Raw genomic sequence first — 27,765 nt, forward strand, 5'->3', positions numbered from 1 at the left:
CCCCAACAAAAATTTAAAAATTTGGCTGTGTAATTTGGAATTAATGTGATTTGGAATTAATGTGATTTGATTGGCCTGTTAATAAAAATTATTTGGGGGGGGGGAGTAAATTCCACAGAGTTCAATGGGGCTCACTCTCAGATGTATAGGATTGAAATCTTGGGGCCCGTCTGCACTATGATAGCACTGTAAGCAGTCATTGCTTCCCCCACAGAACCCTGGGAAGTGTAGTTTGTCAAAGATGCTGAAAGTTGCCAGGAGACCCCAGTTTCCCTCTCTCACACAGCTATAATTTTCTGAGTTTCTTGGGAATTGTAGCTTTGTGGAGGGAATCTTGCATGAATCCTGCAAATACACTTGCAGTTATATAGTTGCTATTAATTTAAAAACTCATCATTCAAGCATTCTAAAATAACTAACTAACTTGGACTGTATCTTATGTCTTTGCCCTATGCACAATTCTGAAAGTGGTCCAAGCAGGAGGAAAGGAAATTTATTTCAGCAGCTTGAAACAGAAGGACATTGTTCTGTTTGCATGTGTGGAAGGTGGGTCTCTTGTTGCATGCCAGGCAACCCCTTGGCCCAATGGTAGCCCACTCAGTGCCTTCCAATTGTCATCATGGGCTGGGGATGATGGGAGTTGGAGTCCAACAATATCTGGCTGTCATTGTGTTGTCTCCAACACTAGTCCTACTCAGAATAGATCCACTGAGTACAACTAACTTATGGCAATTAATTAAAGTGGGTCTCCTCTGTGCAGGACAAACGTTGCCTGCAGACTTTTAAGATGAGAGTCTCAGGTGGACCACTGAAATAGCTCCAGAGCTTGCCTAGGCAGGACGAGGAAGGGAGGGTGGCTGTGCCTATCGGGAATGGTGGGTGTGCAGTCAGGGAGGCCAACAGAAGGTGGAGCGGGAGCCAATGAGAGGCAGAGCCAGTCTATGATGGTTGTAATAAGGAAAGCAGGTGAGGGCAGGCTGAGGTTGGTCGGGCAGTGCCCCATTCTCCCTCAAGCCCAGACTCCACTGGGAAGGCGACCCTCATCTTGAGAGACTCTGGGGAGTAGTTGCTAATCGAAATCGCAGACAGCACTGGCCCAAACTGAGTCGCTATCCCACTCTTGTCTTGCGCCTCCAACATTGATTTCAGCACCTGGACAGCTCCTAGCGCAAGAGGAACGCGGCCGCCTCGCTGCCTGCCTTTCTTTCCTCGCACAATGAACTTCGCCGCCACCGACGTTGGCGGGACGCCTCCCTGGCGCCCGGTCTAACAAGCAAGCCAGGAACCCGATACGCTCGCAGCCCCCCCCGCTCGCTCGCCCCACACTTTCTCCTCTCCTACGATCAATAGAGCTCATCAACCACCTTCTCTGCTTAGGCTGAAAATGCCTAGAAGCCTGGCGCTTTGCTCGTAAGCGTTAGCAACCCACTCCCGCCAGCCCGCCCAATCCGCCCCTTTTCTGGACACCAAGCCCTTGGGAAGGGGCGTCTCCCCTCCTCTCCCCCTCCCTGCTGATTGATACGGGGCTTGGCTGGGAATCCTTGTAGCGCTGGGTGGAGTAGGCGCCGGTGATTGGCCAACCGGCAGTCAGCTGCCTGGGCTTTTTGTGCGCTCGCGTGTGCGAGTGTGTGTGAGTGTGGAGGGGCGAGGTTCACAAACCGGTTGCTCTTGACGCTTCCATTTCGTTTTCTCCAAGGCTGGAGATCTTGGACGGAGGAAGCCCTGGAGGAGGAGGAGGAGCGGGGCAGCCGCAGCTGCTGCCCCGTCTCTGCCTCATCCCCGTTTTCTCTATCCAGCAAAAAAGGGAAGAGCCCCAGAAGCACAAGATTTTCTCCTCCTTCACCCTGCCGGTGCAAAAAAGAAAGAAACAGAGAATGAATAACCCCAGGGCGCCGGCGGATCAGGCAAGCTGAGCCTCGGGAGGGGAAGCCCTTCGTGCCTCCTACGAACAGCCACGGGCGAGACCTGAAAAGGGCCGTTGCGGGAAGTTGAGCCCTTCCTCCAAGGACTGAGCCTCGCCCTCACCTCCATCGCTTGACGGCTCCCTCCCTTTTCCTTCTCCTCCTCCTCCTCTCCTTCCTTCTCGCCGAGCCTCGCCCCAGCGTGGCGGCGGCGGCGGCGGCGGCAGCAGCTGCTTAACCGCCTCCTCCTCCTTTTGCTGCCTTCAAGCTCCAGCCGCAGCCAGCCAACCTTCGCCAGGATCGCAGCAGCAGCAGCGGCAACCCAGTGAGCCTCGCTCCCTCCCTCCTCCTCTGGCGCTGGGATGCGTCTTCCTCCTCGCGGCTCGGCTGCCAGCTTGGAGTGCTGCGACGCGCTTGGAGCACTATGGCTCGCTTCGGAGACGACCTACCCAGCCGCTATGGAGGTGGTGGCGGGGGTGGCGGCGGCGGCAGCGGCGGCGGGCCGGTGGTGGGCGGCGGAGGCCGCGGCAGTAGCCGCCAAGGACCCCCGGGCCAGCCCGGCCAGCGACCCCAGGTGTACAAGCAATCTAAGGCCCAGCGGGCCCGGACCATGGCAATTTACAACCCCATCCCAGTCAAGCAGAACTGCTTCACTGTCAACCGCTCCCTCTTCATCTTCAGCGAGGACAACGTGATCCGCAAGTATGCCAAGAGGATCACGGAGTGGCCATATCCTTTGCTTGGCGGACGGTGGGGGGGGGGAGTTTGGAGGGAGGCGGTTGGGGTCCGAGACTTCAGCAACGCGTGGGGACTGTCCTCCTCTTCCCGCCCCGTGGCCCGAGCACAGGGTAGGCTGAGGGTGCCTTCTGATGAATCTGGACAGCTCACGTGTCATTTTTTTGCGCGAGTCGAGGGAATGGGGTTCAGGGACAGTTGCAGGTGTTCTTTCAGGCGTTTTTGTATTGGGGAGGCCGGGGGTCGCGTTTCATGTCGCGGCTGGGCGTGCCTGGTCCTCTGGGTGAGCCAAGGCTCCTCTCCCCCATCTCCCAACTTTACATCAAACTCTTCTTAGACTAGATAAATGATTAAAAAAAAAAAAGTGGGAAGGGGCTTCTCGCTGCAAGCCCTCCCCCCCCCCGCCGCGTGTCTGTATAGATTCCCTGAGACACCTGGGATGGGGTCTTCCTGTCCCCTAGGGAGCACTAAGAGGTTCGTGGCACAGTGTGCTCTCCTCTCAGTCTCTGTAGTATTTTCTGTCACCTGAAGCGACAGGTTAACCTCCCTGAACGTTGCCACACCTGACTTGATTCACTTTCCTTCTTCATCCCTCTCTCCAGCTGTTTGTGTGGGTGTGGGTGGGTGGCAGAAATCTCAAGGTGGGGTGCTGGTTTATTGCTGTCTCCTTTTGGATCAAGAAGGCTGATGAAACTTCCCTCTCTCCCCTTCATTTCAAAGCCTTAAGTTGTTACCACCCAAAATAAGTCAGTTTTTTATACCATACATTTATTAGGATTTAAAGAAGTTGGTTCATGTCTCTTAATAAGCCACTGTTTCGAGTAAACTGTGTGTCACACAATATCTGCATTTGGGACAATGCAGTTCAAAGCCTTTCTTGAAAAGACTGGTGTAGCTGTTGAGTGTGTGTGTTTTTGTATTATGTGGTGTGGCTCTACTTCAGTTTTGCACATTTCACTGTGGCATTGTAGAAGCAGTACCTTTCTTCAGAATTCCTGCATGCTCTTGTTAGTTTTAGCTTGTTCTTTTCATTTGTGTTCTATGTCAGGATAATCTCAGCAGTGCTGGCAAAGTACTTAGATTCTTGTCCTGATAGTTAGGCTGTGGAAGACTTTCAGGGTGATCACCTCTCTAGCTAAGAATATCACCACTTATTTCTTTTAAAACCAATTCTGGTATTTGGATTAGATCAATCTTCTTCTTTTTTTAAAGAATTGGGCATGTTTCAGTATATTGTCACCAATCGTGAGTTGTAAATTGTTGACATGTTATTGGGATGCATTTTGGTAAAACTTACATCAAGCCAAAATCCCTAACTGAAGAAAGCTACACAAGTGTGCCTGCCTTCTACTATGTAAATGTGTGTGTACACAATTGTATATGGACAGAGCAAAAGCTTCTGTACACACACACACACACACACACACGTTGTGCCACAGCCAATTACATTTTACTAAGAGCAGACCCACTGAAAATAATGGACCTAAATTAGTTATGTCCATTAATTTCAATGGATCTGCTCTGAGTATGTTGAAACACTGGATGCAACCTGATGTGTGCTATGTCAGCACATATGGCAAGCAAAATATCTCAGTTTTTACACCATCTGAACCTTCTGCACAAGTAAATAGCCCTATTTGCTATTTCAGAAGCCCGCTCAATTTTGTATATCAGGCGTGCCCATGTCTGACTTCTATGGAGCTGAAAGGACCACAGTCTGTGAATATTTCCTCTCTCTCTCTCCACTTGTCCTGACTCCAGAGGAGTCCCATCCTAGGAACAAGTCAGACTGTCAGTTCATCTGGCTAATTGTTGTCTATACTGAGTGCAGTCTCTCTCCAGGGTTTCAGACTGGGATGCTCTCCCTGCTGTACCTGGAGATGCTGGGGGTAGAACATGGGACCTTCTGCATGTGAAGCAGATGCTGTACCCATTGAGCTATATGGCCCTTCCCTGTGCCTTTCTTCCTTTCATGTTGTAAGCAGTTGTGGCCATGGTAGTGGAACTGTCTGTAGCAGAATGAGCAAAAATGAGGTTCTCCCATCCTGAGCTTAGGGTTAGGTTGCTAAGTAATCCCTCCCTCCCTCTCTCTGTGTGTGTCCAAATATGTATTGGCAGATCTGCACTAGTGTCAGGAGTGTGCTTTCATGGCAGCATTCCCAGGGGGGTCTCCTGTTGTTTTCTTTTTATCTGAAATCATATAGCTAATAATGCTCGCAGAACAGCAACCAGACCTGCCCTTAGCAACATGGCAAGCTGTTCCCCTTCCCAGTTGAAACTGTGTGCATGCAGGGGAAGTATTGACAGGGCAAACAGAATCCACCAGATTGCTGGAAGAGGCGAATTGGAAGGCATCTGTGCTGCAGCCAAGCTTGGGATAAATGTACCTCAAAGAAAAGCCTTGTGGCAATTCAAGTGTTGCATTTCTGCAAGGCTAGATTCTTTCATTGCACTGGTGGTGGGGGTGGGGTGCAGAAGCTTATTGGGAACTTCAGAAGCTCTCTAGTAATGCATGGTGACTGTAAGGCAAGCTTCATTTGGAGTGTTTTGGTTGGGGGTGGGCAAGTCTGCTCCAGCACAAGCATCTAGGAGGGCTGGGTGTGTGCTAGTGTGCTGGTGTGCCTACGACGGTGACTGGTGCAAGGTTTAAATCAAGCCGTCTCTGGTACCCAGGGGAGCTCGCTGTGCTGCTGAAACACTTCCCTGCCATCTGGGCCTTGGCCTAGAATTGGGCATGGATCCAGTGATACACACGCTGCAGAGAAGGGAGGGAGCTCGCTATAAAGGCACAAGGCTACTCTGACATAAATCCTTGCTTGGAAATGAATTAAGATCTATTCTCTATGGGTCGTCCCCCCCTTTTCTTTTAGTCGGGCCCTTTTGCTACAAGGCAGCACAGATTTTGCTTTCTATACTGGCTTGGCAAGGCTGTTGTTGTGTAGTGATTCACAACATGATCTGATATGTGCTGGTTCACATTTCAGCAAAGCGCAGAACTTCTTGTGTGGCCTTTTTGGACAAGCTGTCTGCTCTTAACTTCAGCTCTTTCCCAGGGAGGATAAGAATAATGCCAGGCTACTTTACACGGTTTGTGCCGGGGTTAGGCCAATGAGTTGAGAAACAGCACCTACCGTATTTTTTGCTCTATAAGACTCACTTTTTCCCTCCTAAAAAGTAAGGGGAAATGTGTGTGCGTCTTATGGAGCGAATGCAGGCTGCGCAGGTATCCCAGAAGCCAGAACAGCAAGAGGGATTGCTGCTTTCACTGTGCTGTTCTGGCTTCAGAGATTCAGAATAGTTTTTTTTTCTTATTTTCCTCCTCCAAAAACTAGGTGCGTCTTGTGGTCTGGTGCGTCTTATAGAGCGAAAAATACGCTTTTAAAGCTGTTCGTCAGCAGAATGGACTCCCTTGGGAGGTGGTGGACTTTCCTTCCTTGGGGGTATTTAAGCAGAGGTTGGATGGCCACCTGCCATGAATGCTTTAGTTGAGATTCCTGCATTTGCATGGGGTTGGACTAGATGACCCTTGGGGTCCCTTCCAGTTTTACAACTCTATGAAAATGGCATTTGAAAGCATTGGAAACACATACACATGAGTCCAGTTTATTGCTGATTTTCTCTTGCATACTTCTGTTGACCAGTTTTTTTCTTTAACTCTTGCTTCCACTCCTTTTGAATATATGATCTTGGCTACAATCATTGCTAATTGCATCGTCTTGGCCTTGGAGCAACACTTACCTGTTGACGACAAGACGCCCATGTCAGAGAGGCTGGTGAGTACCATTTATTTGGTGGGGGAGGGCAATGTTGTCATTCTTACCCTCTTACTTAATTGTATTTATCTGATTCCATTTATGAAGCACTTCCTGTAAAATCTGTGTCTGTTGTTGGCATCTGTCTGTCAGTAAAGGCTTCAGCCATAAGAATTATTATTATTATTATTTATCTACATAGCAAGAACAATCCCATATATAAAAAGGATTTAAAGCAATAAAAAACCAATAATTTCCCAGTCCTCTATACATGCAGATAAAAATCTCCACTTAAATGGCTCATTGAAAAAAATGAAGGTCTTCAAAAGACACCATGCCTGATGTGCAGTGGGAGGCAGTTCCAAAGGATCGGTGCCTGCTGCACTCAAAGTCCAGCATCATGCAGAATCAGGAGTGCCAACTTGGCCCTACGACTGTGGGTGCCCAGGGTCTTGGGTGCCATGCAGTGTACAAGGCCCTGGCACCAAAATTTGTGGGTGCCTTGCCCCTTCATGGGATTTTTTGTGGGTGTTTGGGCACCCAGGGCCCCAGGGAATTGGCACCAATGTGCAGAGAGGACCTCCTGATGAGATGGTGTTTTGATTCACAGGGGATACTGTTATCAGATGGCTATGTTCTGCCATCACCATCGGATGCAGTATGCCTCTGAAAGCCAATTGCTGTGAATCACACATGGTGTTGTGCTCCGGTCCTGCTTATGGGCTTCCCAGAGAAATCTGGCTGGCCCCTGTGACAACAGGATGCTGGACTAGATGGGTCCCCCTTTGGCTCTTCTTATTTCTTAACCAGGTCAATGCTGAAAGCCTTATCCAATGGATAGCCTTATGTAATGAAGGATAAGGCTATGTTCTACCTCTACATCCACTGCTGGAGACATACACTTCTGAATATTAGTTGCTGTGAACTGCAGTTGGGAGAGCACTGTTGACCTGTTTGCTCGTTTCCCAATGGGACATCTGGGAAAACAGGATACTGGACTAGATGGCCATTTTGACTGATCCAGCAGAGCTCTTCTGATGTTCTAACTCTTTATTAGTCTACAGAGAGTAAGCAAAGTACAGTGGGGGGATGAGCAACTAACTGGTGATGAAGCCATCAGAATAAGCATCTGGGGAGAAAGAGTCCTAAGATGGAATGCAGGAGGAGTCAGTTTTTGGGTAAACGTTGGTTGGGGAGCTGCATTGTGAAGTTCAGAGACATGTGAATTTCAAAGGATGTCAGTGTTTTGGTTCCTGGACTGTTTTGGAAAATGCGAATTTGATTGGTTCACTCTCAGATGTGAACGGAATGTCATTCTCCCTCATCCCTATACCAAGGCCACTGGCTGGCTGAGGCTGATGCAAGTGGTGTGGTCCAGAGCAGTGGTAGTGGAAGCCGCTTAGGCGCCTGGGGTGGTGCACCTAGGAGCAGGGCGAGTTGCCCATAGGGGCGAGGTGCACTATAGGGTCTCTGGAGTCTGCCTGCATCCTCTTACTCAGCCGCCTTACAGCTGGGGGAGAGGCAGCAGGTGGACCGTTTGGTCAGCAGGGAGCCTATGTACACCTAAGCCACCGTGTCTCTCCCAGGAGAGATGTGTGGCTCAGGCGCACGGCAGGCCCCGCGGTGAGTGCCACCTGGCATTTTGTCACCCCCTCAGTGGTGACACCCGGGGTGGCTTTCACCCACCTCACCCCCTTCCTCTGCCCCTGGTCCAGGGAGGGGTGGGTCTATGTTTGAAGGAAGCACCAATTCTGTTTTCTCAAAAAGGGTCACATAGAGGCATTTGATAGTTTTGAACTGCTCATGTGAAGGAGAGAAGAAGGGAGGAGGGGGGGGTCTTCTTCTGAAGATGAAATTTGATGGATTTACCATATTCCCTTTAAGAGAAAACAACACTGGGAGCAGCCCACTCACAAAGAAAATAACTTACCAGCAGGCTTTATGGTAATGAGGCAATTATAATATTTCAAATGCAAAGCAGAATGATTTTTGGGATAATCTCTTCATTCTTTATCAGCTGGCAGGGAGGGGGTGGTGGAGAGAAACAGGCAGCCAGGGGTAGACATTTTCCTTGTTTTTTTTAAAGGATGCTTTGGAATGTTTCCGATGCTCAACCTAAGTGGGTATGGCTGCTCCTAGCACAGGGAGATGAAACCTTGAAACCTCCCTCCTTTGAAACATGTTAAACCTAAAAAAAGAACATTGGGGAATGAAGTAAAAAGCTGAGGGTTTTAGGCAATTCCTTTTGCCTGTTTTTAGATGGTTCATTCCATATTCCACAAGTCAGTTAAGATAACAGTTCCTGGATTTCATCTATTATTGTAAATGGGTGGAAGTTCTCTTTATGCGAGAGTGTATCCAGACTGCCATAGGTGAGGGCCCACTCTTCCCATGGGTAAAAGGTAAAGGACCTCTGGATGGTTAAGTCCTGTCAAAGGCAACTATGGGGTCATCTTGCTTCAGGCTGAGAGAGCCGGCGTTTGTCCACAGACAGCTTTCCGGGTCATGTGGCCAGCAGGACTAAACTGCTTCTGGTACCCAGAGGACTGTGACAAGTGCCAGAGTGCATGGAAATGCTGTTTACCTTCCTGCCACAGTGGTACCTATTTATCTATTTGCACTTTACCTTACCTTTTTTCCTACGGGTAGACTAGGTCTGTAGACCAGTTACACCTGGATGGACAGTTACAAAAGGCCCTATTGGAGCCTTGGTCTACAGCTCATTGGTCACAATGGGTAGACCAGGGTAGACCAGGTGGCCAAAATTCCCAATGTGTTTCAATTGAGAAAGGGCCTTAGCTCATGGATAGAGCATCTGCTCTGAATGCAGAAGGCCCCAGTATCAATCTCTGGCATCTCCAAGTAGGACTGGGAAATAAGTCCTGCCAGGAACCCTGGGGAGTTGCTGTCAACCAGTATAGACAATACTGAGCTAGATGGACCAATCGCCTAATTCAAAATGAGGTAATTTCCTACATTGCTGTGTTCTGAGGCCCATACAAGGGCTCCTTCACATATAGATACTGATCTGGAGGTCCGCACATGGACCACTTCTTTAAAAGTAAACTGATTCACTTGCCTAGCATGCAATTTAAAACCATGTGGTTCCATAAGTTTGTCTCTTGGAGGTGAAATCTAGGGCTTTAAAAAAAAATATCCAAAACCCTTAACTGAGTATATGATTTTTACATCAGTTTGTTAATTATATTTGTATAAATGCATATATCATTAGAACAATGTTTTGAAGTGGAATATCATACTTTTAGATAGTGGGCATGAAGATATCTTGTAGTAGGTAACATCTCAGAAGAGGCATCTACTTCCCGTGATCTTAGAAAAGGCATTCTTCCTTGTGTGTGAGAGTTAAGAAAATATGCCTTTTCCAAGTACAGGGGTGTGTGTGTGTGTGTGTGTGTGTGTGTGTGTGCATGGGTTGTATTCAAAGTTAATCTTACTCAAAGTAGAGCCATTAAAATATTGGACACGACTAACTTAGGTGAATTAATTTCATTGGGTCTACTCTCGGTAAAACATAGTTGGATGCAACTCTTTACATTTTTTGAAGTGTTGCCAAATTAATTGAGGATGTATGTTTAGCCAGTCATCTGTCTTCTTTATGAATTTATTAATTTTATATAAAGATGTCTTTCTCACCCATCTGCTGCCACTTAGGGAAGTTACTAACAATTTAAAATCACAGTGCAATAAAAAAAAAGTTAAAAAGGAAAAAAAGAATGAAATAAAATACCTAGCATTTAAAATACACAATCATACAAAATATAGAGGCAAGAAATATAGAAATCTACAAGCGTCTTAAAATGTGACTGCTAGACTGGTTATTTTTTGGTTTGAGACATATTACTATGGCTGCCTTAACTTAGTTCCCTGAATTGTGGTGAAAAATTTCTTATGATTAATAATCATTAGAAAGAAGCATGTTGTTATTAAAACAATTATTAGTTTTTAATAGTAAACTGATAACTATATAAGCCCTCCTTTACAAGCTTTTTTTTGTTATTTGTAAAAAATCCTACCCTGCCAACAATAAGAAAAAAAAATATCATGGTGGTTAATGTGAAATCAACATTAAAATTATTATTAGTATTGTTATTTATAAAATTTGTATAAGGCCCTTCATCTGAAGACCTCAGGGTGGTTCACAGCATAATTAGAGTGGCTTGTGAATAACATTCATGAAAGAAATCCCAAATTTGTCACAAATCAGTAGGTCAGATTAACGGAGCAACAGGGCTGGATTATGCATCAGAGAAAGCCTGGAAGAACTGTTGCATATGTATTGGATATAGAATATTGTCAATCTTACAATATTTTGGATGTGAAAAACCATATTGAAAGCCTTGATTTGCCATCTTATTTGCCTGTCTGAAGTAATGAGAACATAAAATCATGATGGTAATTAAATGCGTATCTCAATCACCTTTCATCAGAAGCTTCCAGGGCAGTATATGAAAGTGTGAAAATAATTCAAGCATATAAATATGATATATTTGGAACAAATGCACATAACATGCAACAAAACAAAGAGCAGATGAAAACTTACGGTATAGCAAAAAGAACAATAGTAATTGTATCCAACATGTCATTATTTTGTGAGATGGATTCAAGAGCATCATTGAAGCTCCTAATTTGTACCATTAAAGTAAAGCACTCTGGCTGCACTAGCACAAAAAGGGGGGGAAACACTAAGAAAAAAGGATCTGCAATGAAAGTCTTGGGATGAAGGCATTTTAAACACTGCCTGAGCAAATAGGGATGAATGCTTGTTGTCACATAATGACCCTGTTAACAAATCAGAATGAGTGCTCAGTAAAGGCCAGATATAATCTAACCTTCGTGTGAGCTTTGTGCAACAGATCAGAATGAATGCTCAACAAGTAAGTCATCTGGGAGAGCCATGAAGGTTCCAGCCTTTCTTAAATCCAGTTGATCCACTATTTGGCACAGAAAGTGAGTAGGAAATGACTTCAATTAGCATATCACAATCACAACAGATCAGACTTTCGGGGTGGCGCCATCGGTAATGGCGGACTCCCTCTGATCTGGAGGGACCAGCTCCATGGGAAACGGGTCTTTTCCGCTACGGCGAAGTGGGGACCCTCTCAAAAATCACATGCGGATGAAGCCTGTGACCATGGGACTCAGTGGGCAACTTTAGCGCCCCCCAACCCGCAAAGGAACCCACTAACGGGCTCCGGAGCTAAGAGGGGGAAGTGGCGCGGTGCTGAGAGTCAACTGCTTCTTCTGTGGAGTGAAGCCGCACAGCCGTTGCTGGAGAGCGCTGCCTTTTTCCTGGGACAATTTGGCTTTTAAAACAATCACCGTGAGTACTTAATTTTCAGACAACTGGACTCTAAATAAGGACTTGCGAGTAGAAAGGAAAATTGGACTTTAAAGTTTATTTCAACTTGGTACTGAAATGGAAAGGTCTAAACAGGAAGTCAGCCTTCTGTTTCTTTGTAGATAGATTAAAGCAAAGACATGGCAAACTAGAGTTCAGAAAATCGCTTGTAAAGGATTAACTTTCACTATTTAAGATAGTTGAACCCCCTTCGGAAGCAGAAGTGGGGGGGGGGGTTTGACTGTTTAAACCTGCAGAAGTGAGTGTAAAGCAAAGTAATTTTCCACCGTCTTGATCCTGGAGCGGGGTGTCAGGACTGACGTTTTTTGAAGCTCATTGACCAGAGACAAACGTTTTTGACAGATAGCTAAAAGAAGAGAAACATAGTGATCCCATTGCTCCCTTTCGCATTTTAAAGGAACAAATATTGACAAAATAACCGAAAAAGGAAACTTTGTTGTTAGATCTGCCTTTATAAGAAAAGAACAAATAGAAGTTTTTCCCCTAGAGGGAGCCTGTGAAACTGTAACCAACTCTGAATCGGGGAGCTTGCAGCTGCTACAGATTACGATCGTGGGAATAGACTTCTGACCTTGTAGGACAATATATTGAGAAGCTCTGTTGTGTGCTCTCTGTAAAACAAGTGCCCTATTGGAACAGCTACATGAGAAGACGGACTTGATGACTGATGCAATCAGAAATTTTGAACAGGCAGTGGGAAATTATATGGAGCCCACCCAGGAATCAAATCAGGAGTGTGCCCTGACAGAACAGATGAGGGAAGAGGATGTTGCTGAATCTTGGGCGCCAGAGATGGAGGGAGCTGCGGCCCAGCAGGAACATGAGTTTTTGGATTTGACAAATGAGCTTGGAAAAAGCCAGATTTGGAAAGATAAAGTTTGGTTTGGCTTGGAAATGGGGGGTTGGATAGACCCCCCCTATGCAGGGATGTTTGGTCTTTTCAAGTCTGGTAATGGGCCGTGAGATGTTTGGGGTTGTGGGGGCTCTTAATTTTGGAGAGACTTTGAAACAGGTTAAATACTACATGGAGTATGGAACTATGGAAAAGGGGCTGATTTGTCGAGAAGGGTCAAAAACATTGTTAAGCTGGAGTTCCCACGAGTGAAAGGAGCAGGAGACAAAGGAAAATATAGCTATAAATATGAAGAAGAGCTGCAGAAGGGACATGGAAGGGACTTAAGGGCCTTGGATATAAGATTACCAGGTTAATGCGCTAGATTGATGGGATAGAAAGGACTGACAAAACCCGGTACCAGGAGGAAGAGACGCTGGATGAAGATTGGATTTTTTTTTGTTTTTTTCTATTAGAAGTGTTTTACAAAATTGATGAATGTTAGAAAAATGCTGGACTGAAATTATTTGGCTTTAGTAAAAATATGTAAAGAATTATGTAAGAATATTATGGTTATGAGAAATTGGTAAAAGATTTAAGTTTCAAGCTTTAAGGTTCTTTATAGTAAGATAAGATTAAAATAGATTAAGATAATGTAATGACAGAATATTATGAAATATAGAAAGGATTTGCTGTGACAATTAACACCTAGGATACAAAAAAAGGGAGGAGGAGGAGGTCAAAGAAAGAAGGTAATGACAGTTAAGGATTCGAGAATATTGGATTTGTTTTTAAATGTTTGGGGTATATTTTTGTTTTTTGATTGGGTTGTGTTATTTTTTGATTTTGATTTTTATTAATTTGTATTGTTTGATGTGGTTTGTTTTTTCTTGATTTTTTCTTTCTTTTTTTCTCTACCTTGTTTTCCTTTGTAATTCTAAAAAATTTTCAATACATATCATTAAAAAAAAAAAGCTTTGTGCAACAGATCAGAATGAATGCTCAACAAGTAAGTCATCTGGGAGAGCCATGAAGGTTCCAGCCCTTCTTAAATCCAGTTGATCCACTATTTGGCACAGAAAGTGAGTAGGAAATGACTTCAATTAGCATATCACAATCACAAAAGGAGGCTAGAGAGCTTTGGAGATGGAGATGGTTGCCAATACATTTCAGTAAAACTCTTTAGCAAAAGAAGGCAGTGGTGGCCACCAATTTGGACAACTTTACAAGGTTAAGTCCAGTCACGGATGACTCTGGGGTTGTGGTGCTCATCTCACTTTACTGGCCGAGGGAGCCGACATTTGTCCCCAGACAGCTTCTGGGTCATGTGGCCAGCATGACTAAGCCGCTTCTGGCGAACCAGAGAAGCGTGTGGAAATGTCGTTTACCTTCCCGCCGGAGCGGTACCTATTTATCTACTTGCACTTTAACATGCTTTCGAACTGCTAGGTTGGCAGGAGCTGGGACTGAACAATGGGAGCTCACCCTGTTGCGGGGATTTGAACCGCTGACCTTCTGATCGGCAAGCCCTAGACTCTGTGGTTTAGACCACAGTGCCACCTGTGTCCCTTTACAAGAGCACGAGACAAATTCATGAGGGGGAAGGTTATCAGGGGCTTCCTGTCATGATGGCTATACTCTGGCTTCACTGAGGCAATATGCCTCTGACTATCAGTTGCTGGAAACCACAGGCGGGGAGAGTGTGCTTATTCCTGTGTCCTTCTTGTCAGTTTCGTACAGGTATTATCCATTTGGCCATTGTGAAAACAGGATTCTGGACTAGATGGGCCATTGGCCTGATCCAGCACACTCTTCTTATGTTCTTAAAATAAACGTGCTGTAAAAACCAAATCCAATAGCCAATCATCAGTATAATACTTAGAAACAAAGACAAAATTATCTAACCATAATATACACAGCTTACAGTTCACTCTTCCGTGTTTATTCAAAAGTAAGCCCCACTTACTGTCTCCAAACTTCGGGAGACAGTGGAAGACAGAAGTGTCTGCCGTGCTCTGGTCCATGGGGTCACGAAGAGTCGGACACAACTAAACGACTGAACAACAACAACAAAGCCCCACTATAGGCAATGCTAGTCCTACTTGGAGTAGAGCTGTAGAAATTGATGCACAAGACTAAGTTAGGTGCCTTGGATTGTATTCAGCTAAATTCTACTCTGAGAAGGGTAGACACTGAAATCGATGGGTCTAAGCTATTTATTCCCTTTAATTTCACTGAATATACTTTGAGTAGAACTAACATTGGGTACTACCCATTAACTTCAAAGGGTAAACTCTGAATTGACCTTAGTTGGGTACAACCTGTTGAGGTTAATGGTGTTTACACTTGAGTAAGCAAATACAGTGTTATGGCCTTAGATCAGGCATGGCCAAACTTGGCCCTCCAGCTGTTTTGCGACTACAACTCCCATCATCCCTAGCTAACAGGACCAGGGGTTAGGAATGATGGGAATTGTAGTCCCAAAACAGCTGGAGGGCCAAGTTTGGCCATACCTGCCTTAGATGCTCAATGTTTAAACAATTCAATGACTGTTGAATTGTTTAAATGCTGAATGTTTCAGCTATGTGCACTGTGTATTATGGATAGATACCTGTTGATATTTTTTTCTTATTTTAATAATGGCCAGCTGCTCTGAGACTAGTTTTCCACAGATAAGGAGCTTTAAATTCCTCCCTTTTGTCATATTTTGTGTGCTATTTTCTCTTCCACCTTAAGCTTGGAGGAAATAATATCTCAGGATGCCTGTGTCATTATATCTTGTTTGAATAGCTTAGTCAGGTCATTAGTAAGTATACCAGGATTTGAAAGTGCCAATTTGTACCCAGGTGAGACCAGAGGTGTAGCAACCGCCTGCGGCGCCCCAAACACTAAGCAACTGCTGTGATCCCTCAAGCTCCCCTGCCACCCAGAATCCAAACCCCCAATGCACAGCAGCCACTGTGTCACAGTACAGACCCCCCCATGGCACCCTATGACCTGCCCCCCCCCCACTGGCCTGGTGTGGACCACTCCTGGCTAGCTACACTACCGGGTGAGACCAAAACAGTTGTTCAGTAGCAACTTCTGCAAAACCTTTATTGATAAAGGTTTAAAGACGGGGGTTGTGTGAGGAAATGACCCTTTTCTTATGACTTTTGATTTGAAGTAAGACCAAAACTGCCTCTTGAAGCACAACATATTTTCAGGTGTGCTTAAGAATTCTGCCATCTGGTATATGGTGGCATTAGGGATAGAAGGAGCTGTCATTTTTTTTTGGTTTCTCTGTTCCACTCCTTCCAAACCTTAAGTTCAGTTCTCCACATTCTCAAATTTTGAAAAGTTCTTATTTGTCAGCATTTTAGTTCAACCTTCTCCTAACGAGTACACTATTGTGTGCAATTTTGACTAATATCCATGCTTTACACACAGTTTTGACTAATATCCATGTTTCACACGCAATTTTCTGCAGTATGGATGCATTTTTGTATGGTATTCAAATTCATGGAGGGGAAGTAATTTTCAATTTGGGTTTTCCTCTTCCTCTTCCTCTTTTGGTCCAGTTCTGATGCTGCCCTGTTGATTGATGGTTCCATTCACCCTTGTCCTGCAGTAACTCTTGCTAGAATCATCTCCCAGGAAGGGATTAATTTGCCAAAGTTGTTTTCTCATCCCCACTCCCAATCTTGAAATCCAGTTCCTCACACTTCTGTAGCGTCTTGCACTTGTTGGGTGGGGGTGGGGGTGGCAGGGCAGGTGGGGATCTTAATGAAAACTTACAAGCCTTTTAGAGTCAATTTCTTCCTAATTTTCATCTGTGGTTTTGACTAATATACACATTCCCCCCCCCAAAAAAAGAGTTTTCCCTAAAATGATATGCATGCTTTCTCTTAATTTTGGCCCATGTTCTTTGCTTGGAAGATATGCACAACCAAAACCACAAAACTGTAGATTTCAAAGGGTAGCTATACTTTGCTTTGTGTATTGGTTCACAAAATGGGAATTGATTCCTTCCTCTTTAAAATGCAAACAGTATCAAAATTTCTCCTCCATCCCTACTCCCAGTGGCATCCTGCTTGCTTGCACATGCTGCCCATCCCCTCTAGACCAGAGAAAAGATTGGAGCACATGGTCCTCATTGTAACTAATCCATGCAGAAGGCTTCTCATTTACCCAGGATGTGCTGCTTGTTGGTTCTGACATGGAGGCAGGGCATAGCAGCTTTCTCCCTTATTTAACATGACAGCCTTTTCACTCGGCTAATGGGCCTTGTTCTGTATCCTAACCACAGGCTCTTTAAAAGCAGCGAGGCATGAGCCAGTCATATTAACCTCTGTTGAAAAGAGGAAGTCTTTTCTTTCGCATGGCACACCTAAGCCTTTTGGGATGGTCTTTTTAGGGGCCCGGGTAGCCTGCTCTGGGATTAGGTTGTGAGGGATGCTAATGAGATTCTAGGCTGCATTGCTTTGCTGAAAGAACACCTCCAATGAGACTTTTGTTTTTGTTGGGGGGGGGCAGGGCGGGATAACTGTGTTTGTGTCTTGTAGCAAAAGAAGTGGCACCATAAAGACTGACAAATATATTGTGACATCAGCTTTTGTGGACTACAGGAAAGCTTATGCCATAATAAATCTGTTAGTCTTTAAGGCTCTGGAAGACTCTCTGTTCGACTCTAAATTCTGAGTTGTTCATCCTTAAGTGAGATGGGTAGATATTGCTCTTTTGTCATATAATTTTGGATTAGCACTTTAGGTCTTCTTTGTTTGCTGTTTTTACATGGAGTAGACCTACTCAAGTTTATGAGCTTAGCCATGGCCATTAATAAATGGGTAGAAAAAATACTAAATATAACCCAGTATTTCTTATTGCCCTTCTTCAGAGCATCACAGGGCAGTTCACAATATAAAAACAGAAAATACATAGCATAATAAACAAAACAACAATACCCCACACTTGTTTTTATCCTGTATGATAGTATGATATATTACGATTGTATGATATTATGATGTCACAGTTATGTGATATTATGATTTTATATTATGATTGTATGGTATTGTATCATGATTGTATGATATTATGATTATGTAAGATTGATTGCAGCCTCCGGGAGCTCATAATCAGGACTTGTAAACAGGGGCATTTGTGAGGGTGGTTTGAGGGGAAAGTCTCAAGTGCTGCCTCACGGGGTACAAATGACCAAGAGACATGGGTGGTGAGGGAGCTGCTGCAGTGACCAGCAACACTTATGCCATGTTTGTCACAAGTCTTGCCCGAGAAGGTGCAAAACTACACTCGGTTGCTGAACGAAAAGGCACAGCAACTTGCGCTCACTAACCACACTCTGAGCTACTGGCCAAGAGGAGGAATTCCTTGATAGAGCAGAGTGGACTGTCCTGGAGCAGTGATGCACATAGGGAGGTGGAAGATCTCCCCACGCAGGAGACGAACCTCTGGAGGAACACGACATGCGGATGCGAGATTGCCAGGATCCATGTATTACTGGAGTTGCAAGGTTGATTCCATGCCCTCACCTTGGACTGCCTACGGGCCTCCACAGGGTTTAATCTGGCACTGCAGACATGCATTCTGGACCTTTAGAAGGCTGATTTCAAAAAGCTTAAGGAACTAGTGGGTGAGATCACATGGTCAGAAATACTTCAAAGATTAATGGGGGTTTCTTAAAGGTGAAAGATGGAAGACACAGGTGCAGACAATTCCAACAAGAAAGAAATTGGGAGGCATCTAAAGAAACCAGGGTAGCTGCATAAGGAGCTTACAGATGAGCTTAGATTTAACAAGGCCATGAATAAGAAATGAAAGAACGGGGAAATCACGAAAGAAGCGTATACATGAGTAACCAACAGTCTCAGAGAGAAGGTCAGACAGGCCAATGCTCAGAATGAGTTCAGGCTTACAATTTACATTAATAATGATAATAAAAGGTTTCTTTGGCTGTGTTAGAAAGAGGAGGAAGAATGAATAATAATAATAATAATAATAATAATAATAATAATAATAATAATAAATTTTATTTATACCCCGCTCTCCCTGGCCAGAGCCGGGCTCAGGGCGGCTAACACCAGTAAAATTACAGTAAAAAGATAATAGGAAAAACGAACAAACAAAAACAACCACTTTAAAATACAGGTTAAAATGCAATTTAAAATGCAGGCTCATTTTAAAAGTAGCCCATAGATCAAAACCATAAGGGGAGGGAAACATAAGGGTCAGACTGAGTCCAAACCAAAGGCCAGGCGGAACAGCTCTGTCGTGCAGGCCCTGCGGAAAGATGTCAAGTCCCACAGGGCCCTAGTCTCTTTTGACAGTGTTCAACCAAGTTGGGGCCAGTACTGAAAAGGCCCTGGCCCTAGTTGAGACCAATCTATCCACCTTGCGACCTGGGACCTCCAAAATGTTGTCCTTTGTGTATCTTAAGGTCCTCCATGGGGCATACCAGGAGAGGTGGTCCCATAGGTACGTGGGCCCTAGGCTGCATAGGGCTTTAAAGGTCAAAACCAGCACCTTAAACCTGACCCTGTACTCCACTGGGAGCCAGTGCAGCTGGAAAAGCACTGGATGAATGTGATCTCATGGCAAGGGCCCTGTAAGGAGCCTCGCCACGACATTCTGCACCCGTTGGAGTTTCTGGGTCAGCTTCAAGGGCAGCCCCGTGTAGAGTGAGTTACAATAATCAAGCCTGGAGGTGATTGTCTCATGGATCACTGTGGCCAGATCAGGGTGAGAAAGGTAAGGGACCAACTGCTTAATACAGCGGAGATAGAAAAATGCCACCTTTGGTGTGGCTGCAACCTGCGCCTCCATGGAAAGCAAAGTTCTCTGATTGGAAAAGACGGAGAAATGCTATTGGGTGATAGAGAGAAGGCAGAAATGATCAATACCTACGGTACTTTGCCTCCGTCTTCACCCAAAAGGAAAGTGGTGCCCAAGCTGGTGATAAGGGAATAAACAATGTAAGAAGGAAGCTGCAGCCCCAGATAGGAAAGGAGGGGGGGGGGTAAGGGAACATCTAGCTACTTTAAATGAATTCAGATCTTCAGGGTCTGATGAGGTACTAAAGGAGCTTGCATAAGTAATTTCAGCATCTATAAACTGAGAATTCCTGGAAACAGGTGAGATCCCTACAGTCTGGAGGTGGGCAAAAGTTGTATCCAACTTTTCAAAAAAGAGGGAAAAGAAGACCTAGGTAACTACTAACTGGTCAGCTTGAAACTGATACCAAGAAAGACCCTAGAACAAACAATTGAATGGTTGATTTGTGAGCACTTAGAAAAGGATGTTGTGATTACTAAGACCTGGCATGGTTTCTTCAAAAACAAGTAGTGCCAAATGAGTCTCATTACTTTTTTTTGATGGTGTTACAAGCAGTGGTGGAAAATGAAGGAGGGGGGCACATCTAGGGAGACAGGTTCTTTGCACCTTCACAGGTGGTGAACATGGCTATTGTCAAACAGGTATCTGTTCAGAGCTGCTCCGAGTTGCCCTGCAACTTTCTGCAACAACTTCATCGTGAGTTCTGGCACCTATTTTTCTTGTGGGGGGGGGATACTGGTGACAACTCCCAACATTTCTGAGTTCTGGCCATGCTGGCCGGGGCTGATGTGAGTTGGAGTCCAACAATACCTAGAGCGAACAAAGTTTTCCACCCCTACTCTAAGAAGCAACTCCCCTTAGGAGGGGATCCTTTCATGCGGTGGGGAATTCTGCTTCTTTGAACAGGGGTGAGGAGGCTGTGGCACTCCAGATGTTGCCAGATGTCAACTCCCAGCATCCCTGACCATTGGCTGTGTTGGCTTCTGCTCTGATGGAAGCTGCAGTGCAGTAAGATCCACCTGCTTTATTCCTGTCAAGCTGCTAACAATACTCCCTCTTTGCTTCTTAGCTGACCTCAATTTTGGCTCAAAACGGGGAGAGTGATTGTGTAGATTCACTCTGCAAAGGGGGCAAAATCAATGAGGAAAGTAGAAAATCAGGAAGGATTTCGGGAAATGGGACACGAGGTAGTGATTCCAGTTTCAACTCATAAAAAGGCCTCAGATTATATGCAGAAGATATTGGATGACTGTATGATAACATAGGCTTGGAGGATCACACACTCTCCTCCTTTCTTTTCAATCTTCATTTGCTTCACTATTTCATAAGTTTAAACCTAAAACACAAACATGAGTTTGAGGTGACTCACAGGAGAGGAAATGCAGGGTAGGATGGCTGAGGGTGAAGTTTACAGTCTGTACAGTGTAGAAAAACCAAACCAAACTGTGAACTCTTGATAGCAAGAAATAAAACGTGAATTGACTATCCCAGCACCTGTAGAACTGTAGCTCTTTGCCTGACATTGCTGTTCTTCCCCTTCCCTCCTCTTCTTTTTAGGATGACACTGAGCCATATTTTATTGGAATATTTTGCTTTGAAGCTGGCATTAAGATCATCGCGCTGGGTTTTGCTTTCCACAAAGGCTCTTATCTCCGAAACGGCTGGAATGTGATGGATTTTGTTGTCGTCCTTACAGGGTAAGTGATCTCCCCCTCTCCCCGCTCTCTCTCCCCCGTCTCCACAATTTGTAGAAATTATGCTGAGAGTGAGTTGCTTTGATGCTTATTATTTTCATCAGCAAGGTGAAGAAGAGAGTATGATGCTATTAAGATTCTATAGTAAAGCTATATTTGAAGACTTACAGAGGAGCTGTTGTGGAGGTGAATTTGGGTAAGCCTTTGTCTAGCCCAAGTTTATGAACACACTTAAAAAATAATAGATGGTTGGCAGATCTTAACTCTGAAAGGCAATCCTTTTCATTTCTTTCTTCTTCTTTTTAATGCCAAATCGTCTTCTGAAAACTACAGAACAGTTTTAAAAGCAGGAAATGTTTTAGAGGTGGATTAGATCGGACAATATGTGAACAAAAGGAGGTTCACTTTGCCTTTGAGACCAAGAAGAATGCAAAGGGGTAGGAGTCACGAAGTAGCAGAATACTGAATAAAAATGATCAATACACTGGATATTTTGGAAAGATGATGATTTGCTCTTCAGTTATAAAACATCTAGTTGTGCCCTATTTTGAGCTTCTGGATATGGTATAATAAGGAGTGGGTGTCCATTTTCCTCCTTGTACTTTTACAGTTATTGACTGGTATAAACTGAGAAGTATCTCAGACGTGTTGCTGAGCTGAAATACCCAACTGGTATCTCTGAATCATTTGGGGGATTGGGTAAAGGGGGGGGGTGAGGGGTTGGCAAGGGGAATGGGGCAGTCCTAAGTAAGTTTGGCAAGCAACATAAGCAGGGGCTGCATCCCCAAGTATTTATATAGATGGCAGACTGGCTTAGAGGTATTCTCCCTTTACTCATGGACAGGTCTGTGCTTTTCTCTGCTGTAACATGTGCCATTGCACTGAAACTAAATAAAGTGTACACCTGGCTCTTCATAATAATTGTTTTATTCACATGTAAATTGATTCATCGTGGCTAATCAGTTAAACTCGTATGTTCAGATGGTTCAGTCTTAAGCATGAATCCTCCAAAGTAAAATTAGCATTCATGTTCAGTTAAGGAAGCTATTGTATCTAGCTAAGTTCTACTCAGAGCAGTACAGTCATACCTCGGGTTACAGACACTTCAGGTTGCGGTTTTTCGGGTTACGGACTGCCGAAACCTGGAAGTACTGGAACGGGTTACTTCCGGGTTTCGGCAGTCGCGTAAGCGCAGAAGTGCCAAATTGCAACCCGCGCATGTGCAGATATGCTGCTGAGGGTTGCGGACGCTGAGGGTTGTGGATGTCCACAGCTGTGGACATGCATCCCACACGGATCACGTTCGCAACCTGAGCGTCCACTGTACACAAATGAGTCATGTCCATACATTTCAGTGTGTCTGCTCTGAGATGGGATGAATAATGGTTACAAACCTTAATTCTTAATGAAATTAAAGTAAGCACACTAAACCAGAAACACCTAATAATGGCCTACTTGGATCAGGGGAGTGCTGTGAACATAGCATATCTTGATGTCAGTAGGTTTTTTTGCTAAGTCCCCCATGATATTCTTGTGGAGATATGTGGGCTGGACAAGGTAACTCTTATGTGGATTTGTAGCTGGTTGACTGACCGAACCCAAAGAGTCCTCACTAACAGTTCCTAATCATCCTGCAAAAAAGTGACAGTTGGGGCGCCACAGGGTTCTGTCCTGGGCCCATTGTTGTTCAACAACTTTATAAGTGACTTGGATGAATATATGGAGGGGATGCTCATCAGATTTGCAGATGGCTGGAAGGGGATGCCAGTGCTGCAGAAGACAGAATCAGGATTTAATATGATCTTAACAGGTTGGAGAACTGGGAAAAAACCTGACAAAATGAATTTTAATAGGGACAAATGTCAGGTCCTACACTTAGGTAGGAAGAACCAGTTGCCCAAATCTAAGATGGGGGGCACCAGGCTTGCCAGTAGTACATGTGAGAAGGATCTAGGAAAGCTTAACATGAGTCAGCAGTGTGGTGCAGCGGAAAAAAAGCTAATGCTATTCTAGGCTGCATCAATAGACATATATTGTCATGATCAAGGTAAGTAATATTACCACTCTATTCCCTCTTGGTCAGACCACATCTGGAGTACTGTATCCAGGTCTGGGCACCACAGTTTATGAAATATATTGATAAGCTAGAATGTGTTTAGAGGAGGACAACCAAGTTGACCAGGGGTCTGGAAATCAAGTCTTATGAGGAACGGTTGAGGGAACTGGGTATGTATAGCCTGGTAAAAATGAGACTGAGAGGAGACAGGATTGCATTCTTCAAATATCTAAAGGGCTGTCACATGGAAGAGGGAACAAGCTTGATTTCTCTTGCTCTGGAGGCTAGGACCTCAGTTTACAAGAAAGGAGATTCTGCCTAAATACAAGGAATAACTTTCAGACAACTATCAGAGGAGCAAACTCTCTTGGAAGTTAGTGGACTTTCCTTCATTGGAAGTTTTTAAGCAGAGGTTGGATGGCCATCTGTCATGGATGATTTAGTTGAGATTCCTGCATTGCAGGGGGTTGGACCCCTGGGGTCCCTTCCAACTCAACAATTCTGTGGTTCTAAAAATGTCAATAATAACCTTATCATGTTTATATAAAAACATCTAAGAGTGGAAAACATATTAATCCAAACAGGTCTTTCTCAATGGTAATGTATTTCCATGTACAGCTGAGTGGAGGAAACTGGTGACCCCTCAGATGTTGCTGAACTACAGTTTCTGTTGTTGCTAACAATTATGCTTTTTTGTTGGGAGGTGGGAGTCCTACAAAATCTGGAGAGCTGCATCCCTTTATTTAAGACATTTCTATGCTGCTTAGTTATTCACATTTCTAAGCAGCGTACATGGATACAGTCCACAGAATTGTCCACAAATGGGGACAATTAAATAATCAAAAATTATAGGAAAACCAAACACTTCCTTAAAATGCCTGCTAGAACAAGAAAGTATTTGCCATGTGCCTGACGTTCACCAAGGTGTGTGTGTGCCTGTTTAATCTCAGTTGGGAAGGAGTTTCAAATGCACCTTTTCTAGTAGTTACAAGCCAGCCATCTGAGCCATGGTAGACCACCATCAGAGATTCCTCCAAAAATCATAGTGATCAGGCATGGAAATAAGGGATCGGGTGGTCCCAAAGATTTCCTAGACTCACAGTGCAAGGAGCATTGTAAATTACTACAAGAATCTTTACTACAATAATTGTTTTCCTAAACCGTATGTAGTTCTTGGTGCTCTTATTTGAGGATATTCCCTTTTGCAAGACTCATTGAGTTTGAGTGGACTTACTTCCAAGGAAGTTCAGTTAGGGTTGCCATTTTAAGGTTTATTTTCTTTGGATTAAAGCCCAGACTTAACACAGAGTAGAGCTTTCTCAGAGTTAACTGAAGCTAGTAAATTTCAACTGAATGTTCAGTGGCTCAAACTCAAGACTGCTTAATGCCAATAAGTTTCTCTTCAGTGCTCCAACCCAGTATATTATGATCATAATCAAGGTGGTTCCCCTCCCCGTTCTTTCAAATATATACCTATAGGTAAAATGGGATTCTGATCTGTGTCTATGAACAGCTTGGTTATGTTTAAGTTGTTCCAGATTGATTTTCTGTTCTGAACTATGCCTTCATGTATGTGGCATAAAACTTAAAATACCATATTTCCCCATGTATAAGACTAGGTTTCCCCCCTAAAAAATAATGTCAAAAATTAGAGGGTGTCTTATATACGGGGCCATCTCCCCCCATTTACTTAAATCTGAGTCCCCCAAAATAGTCTTATACATGGGGGCGTCTTATAGACAGAAAAATATGGCAGCTGCTCTACCTTGTGGAAAAATCATGAGTAATGGGATCTGTTGGGATACCCTCCTAAATATTATGGTAGGTTGTGTGTCTTCATAGCTTAAGGTTTTATTCAAAGTTTGACCTGCATCAGTAGACTCATTAAAATTGATGGGCATGACTGACTTGGGAAGGACACTTGCTCTATGGTTAGAGCATCTGCTTTGCATGCAGAAGATCTCAAGTTCAATCTCTGCCATCTCCAAGTAGGGCTTTTGAAGCACCACCAGGGAGTTCTTCCTATTTAGTCTCAATCTCTTCCCTCTTGCGATTTGAACCCATTAGTTAGGATCCTACCTTGGGGGAGGGGCATCTGCTTTATGTGCAGAAGACCCCAGCTTCAATCCCAGGTATCCCCAAGTAGGACTGGGAATGTCTCAGCCTGAAACTCCAGAGTTGTTGCTAGTCAGTGTTGACAGTACAGTGGACGCTTGGGTTGAGAACGTTATCCGTGCGGGAAGCATGTTCGCAACCTGCAGCATTTGCAACCCGCAGCGCCACGTGTACGCATGCGCGGGTTGCGATTTGGCACTTCTGCGCATGCACAAAGCGCGATTTAGCACTGTTGCACATGCGCGACCGCCAAAACCTAGAAGTAATCCATTCCGGTACTTCCGAGTTTTGGCACGTCTGTAACCCAAAAAAAAATGCAACCTGAAGCATCTGTAACCCGAGGTATGACTGTATTCAGCTAGATGGACCAATGGTCTGATTTGGGCTGATATTAGTAGGTCTGCTCTGAGTAAAGCTTAGTTGCATACAACACTTTTATTGCATAGGGGACTCTAAGAGAAAGGAGGCTGGTGACGTGTGAGGCAAGGGTATTTTCTGTCCCATTGCTTGAAAGAAGTTAATTATTTTCTGGGGAGCTGCTGATGGATGCTGTCTTAGTCATAGGATCATAAACAAAGATGTGATGTTACATGTGCACACACGATGTAAGCGATTCGTTTTAGAAAAAAAAATGCCAGCCTTTTTTTTGGTATCATTATTGCAAGTAGTTTTAAGTGCTGTTTGATCTTTGAATATAATTGCACAATAGCAAGTTTGATTAGACAGCTGTAATAAGAAGCCTTGTTGCTCTCATCAAACACATGCATTCTTTTGAAGTGCAAGAGTGTTAATGTCAAGGCTTCTGGCTTCTCCTGCTGATCCTAGCTGGGATGTATTGAAAGTGTCTTGTACATGGGGCTTCCTACCAGGCGGGCAGCAGGGAGAGGACTTTGTATATATAGTTGGTGACATTTCTTCGCAGAGAGGTTCTCTGCGGGGAAGAGGTTGCTACATTAACTGTAATGCCTGCCATTTCAACTTGCAAGACCAAGAGCAAAAACCAAACAAATGCCCCTCCACAGCTTTATTTCAACACTACACATATTGCTGAAACATAGAAATTTATAACTGGTTCACTGAATGATCATTATCTAAATACAGTGGATGCTCGGGTTGTGAACATGATCCGTGCAGGATGCACGTTCACAACCTGCAGTGTTTGCTACCCATGTCTGCGCACACGTGGGTTGCGATTCAGTGCTTCTGCGCATGTGCGACTGTCGAAACCCGGAAGTAACCCGTTCCAGTAATTCTGGGTTTTGGCGGTCCACAACCCAAAAAAATGCAGCCCGAAGTGCCTGTAACCCGAGGTATGGCTGTAGTGGGCAAGGGTCATTATATTCAAATATCCACATGGAAGATGGAGGAAGCTTGTTTTCTGCTGCTCTAGTCTAGAGGGTAGGACCCAAGCCAATAGTTACAAATGACAACAAAGGAGATTCTGACTAAACATTAGGAAGAACCTTCTGACAGTAAGAGCTGTTTGACAGTGGAATGGACTCCTGTCAGGACACTGGCTGGCAGGACGCCGATGAGTGTGCTCCAGGGGAAGCGGAGAAGCGGGGATGGAGTCTGACTTGGGAGAGGGAGCCTGTACCAGGCAGGAGGCAAGAGTCAGAGGCAGGAGAAGCTCCAGAGCTGGAGGGTGGAGCACAGGATGGGTTGGAAAAAGAGGAGGAATAGGCAGGCCAGGCAAGTGAAGGACCAGGTGTTCCTCCACCCTTTCTTGCACCACTGTCTCCCAGAACCAGGCGAGGACTGAAGTGGGAAGAGCAGAGGCAGCTTCCATCCAGGCAAAGCCTCCAGCTGTGTGTGTATAGCCCATGGGGGGGGGAGGTAAATAAATGAGTGGAGGGAGAGTGCCCCCCAATTGTTGCAACTGCTCCATAGAGCACAGACTGGGGAATAGCTGCCTATACACGAGACAGCTGTGCTATAGAAATGATTGTAAGGGTCAGCTTGACAATAAACTTTCTGTCCTGTTCATTCCTTTGGCAGGGGAGTGCACTTCATAATTCCCTAGAAAGGCAGACCCTCCAAGTGTCCCTATTTTCCAGGGACACCTCTGATTTAGAGAAGCCATCCCCGTTTCTGTTTGACACCGGAATGTCCCACTTTTCCTTAGGATGTCCCTGTTTTCATTTGAGAAATGTTGGAGGCTATAGAGTTATCTGACCCCCGAGCTGTCTGATGGCAATGCTGTATAGGGAAGGTTTTTAAACATTTAATGTTTTATTATGTTTGCATATATGTTGGAAGCTGCCCAGAGTGGCTGGGACAACCCAGTAAGTTGTGTCACGTATAAATAGTAAAATTATAAGGTGGTGGACTCTCCTTCATTGCAGGTTTTCATACAGAGGTTCGGTGGCCATCTGTCAGGGATTATTTAGCTGTGATTATTGCATTACAGGGGGTTGAACTTTCCAAGTCTATGATTCTATGATCATCAAAGGTTGCTACTAGATGGTCAGC

General features: G+C 44.6%; 1 protein-coding gene across 11 annotated transcripts in view; it reads left to right on the forward strand.

Moving 5' to 3' along the window:
* The first annotated feature begins 2,202 nt into the window (after positions 1–2,202).
* The window catches only part of CACNA1B (calcium voltage-gated channel subunit alpha1 B), a 325,506-nt gene continuing 299,943 nt past the window's right edge, over positions 2,203–27,765 (forward strand). For all 11 annotated transcript variants that reach the window (XM_083485649.1, XM_083485651.1, XM_083485652.1 and 8 more), the window contains exons 1-3: positions 2,203–2,629; positions 6,303–6,409; positions 20,986–21,125. In XM_083485649.1, coding sequence (XP_083341775.1) covers positions 2,326–2,629; positions 6,303–6,409; positions 20,986–21,125 — 551 coding nt within the window. In that variant the 5' untranslated portion in view covers positions 2,203–2,325. The remainder of the gene's footprint in view (positions 2,630–6,302; positions 6,410–20,985; positions 21,126–27,765) is intronic.

This window comes from Podarcis liolepis, assembly GCF_965112155.1.
Source record: "Podarcis liolepis genome assembly, chromosome: Z".
Classification (NCBI taxonomy): Eukaryota; Metazoa; Chordata; class Lepidosauria; order Squamata; family Lacertidae; genus Podarcis; species Podarcis liolepis.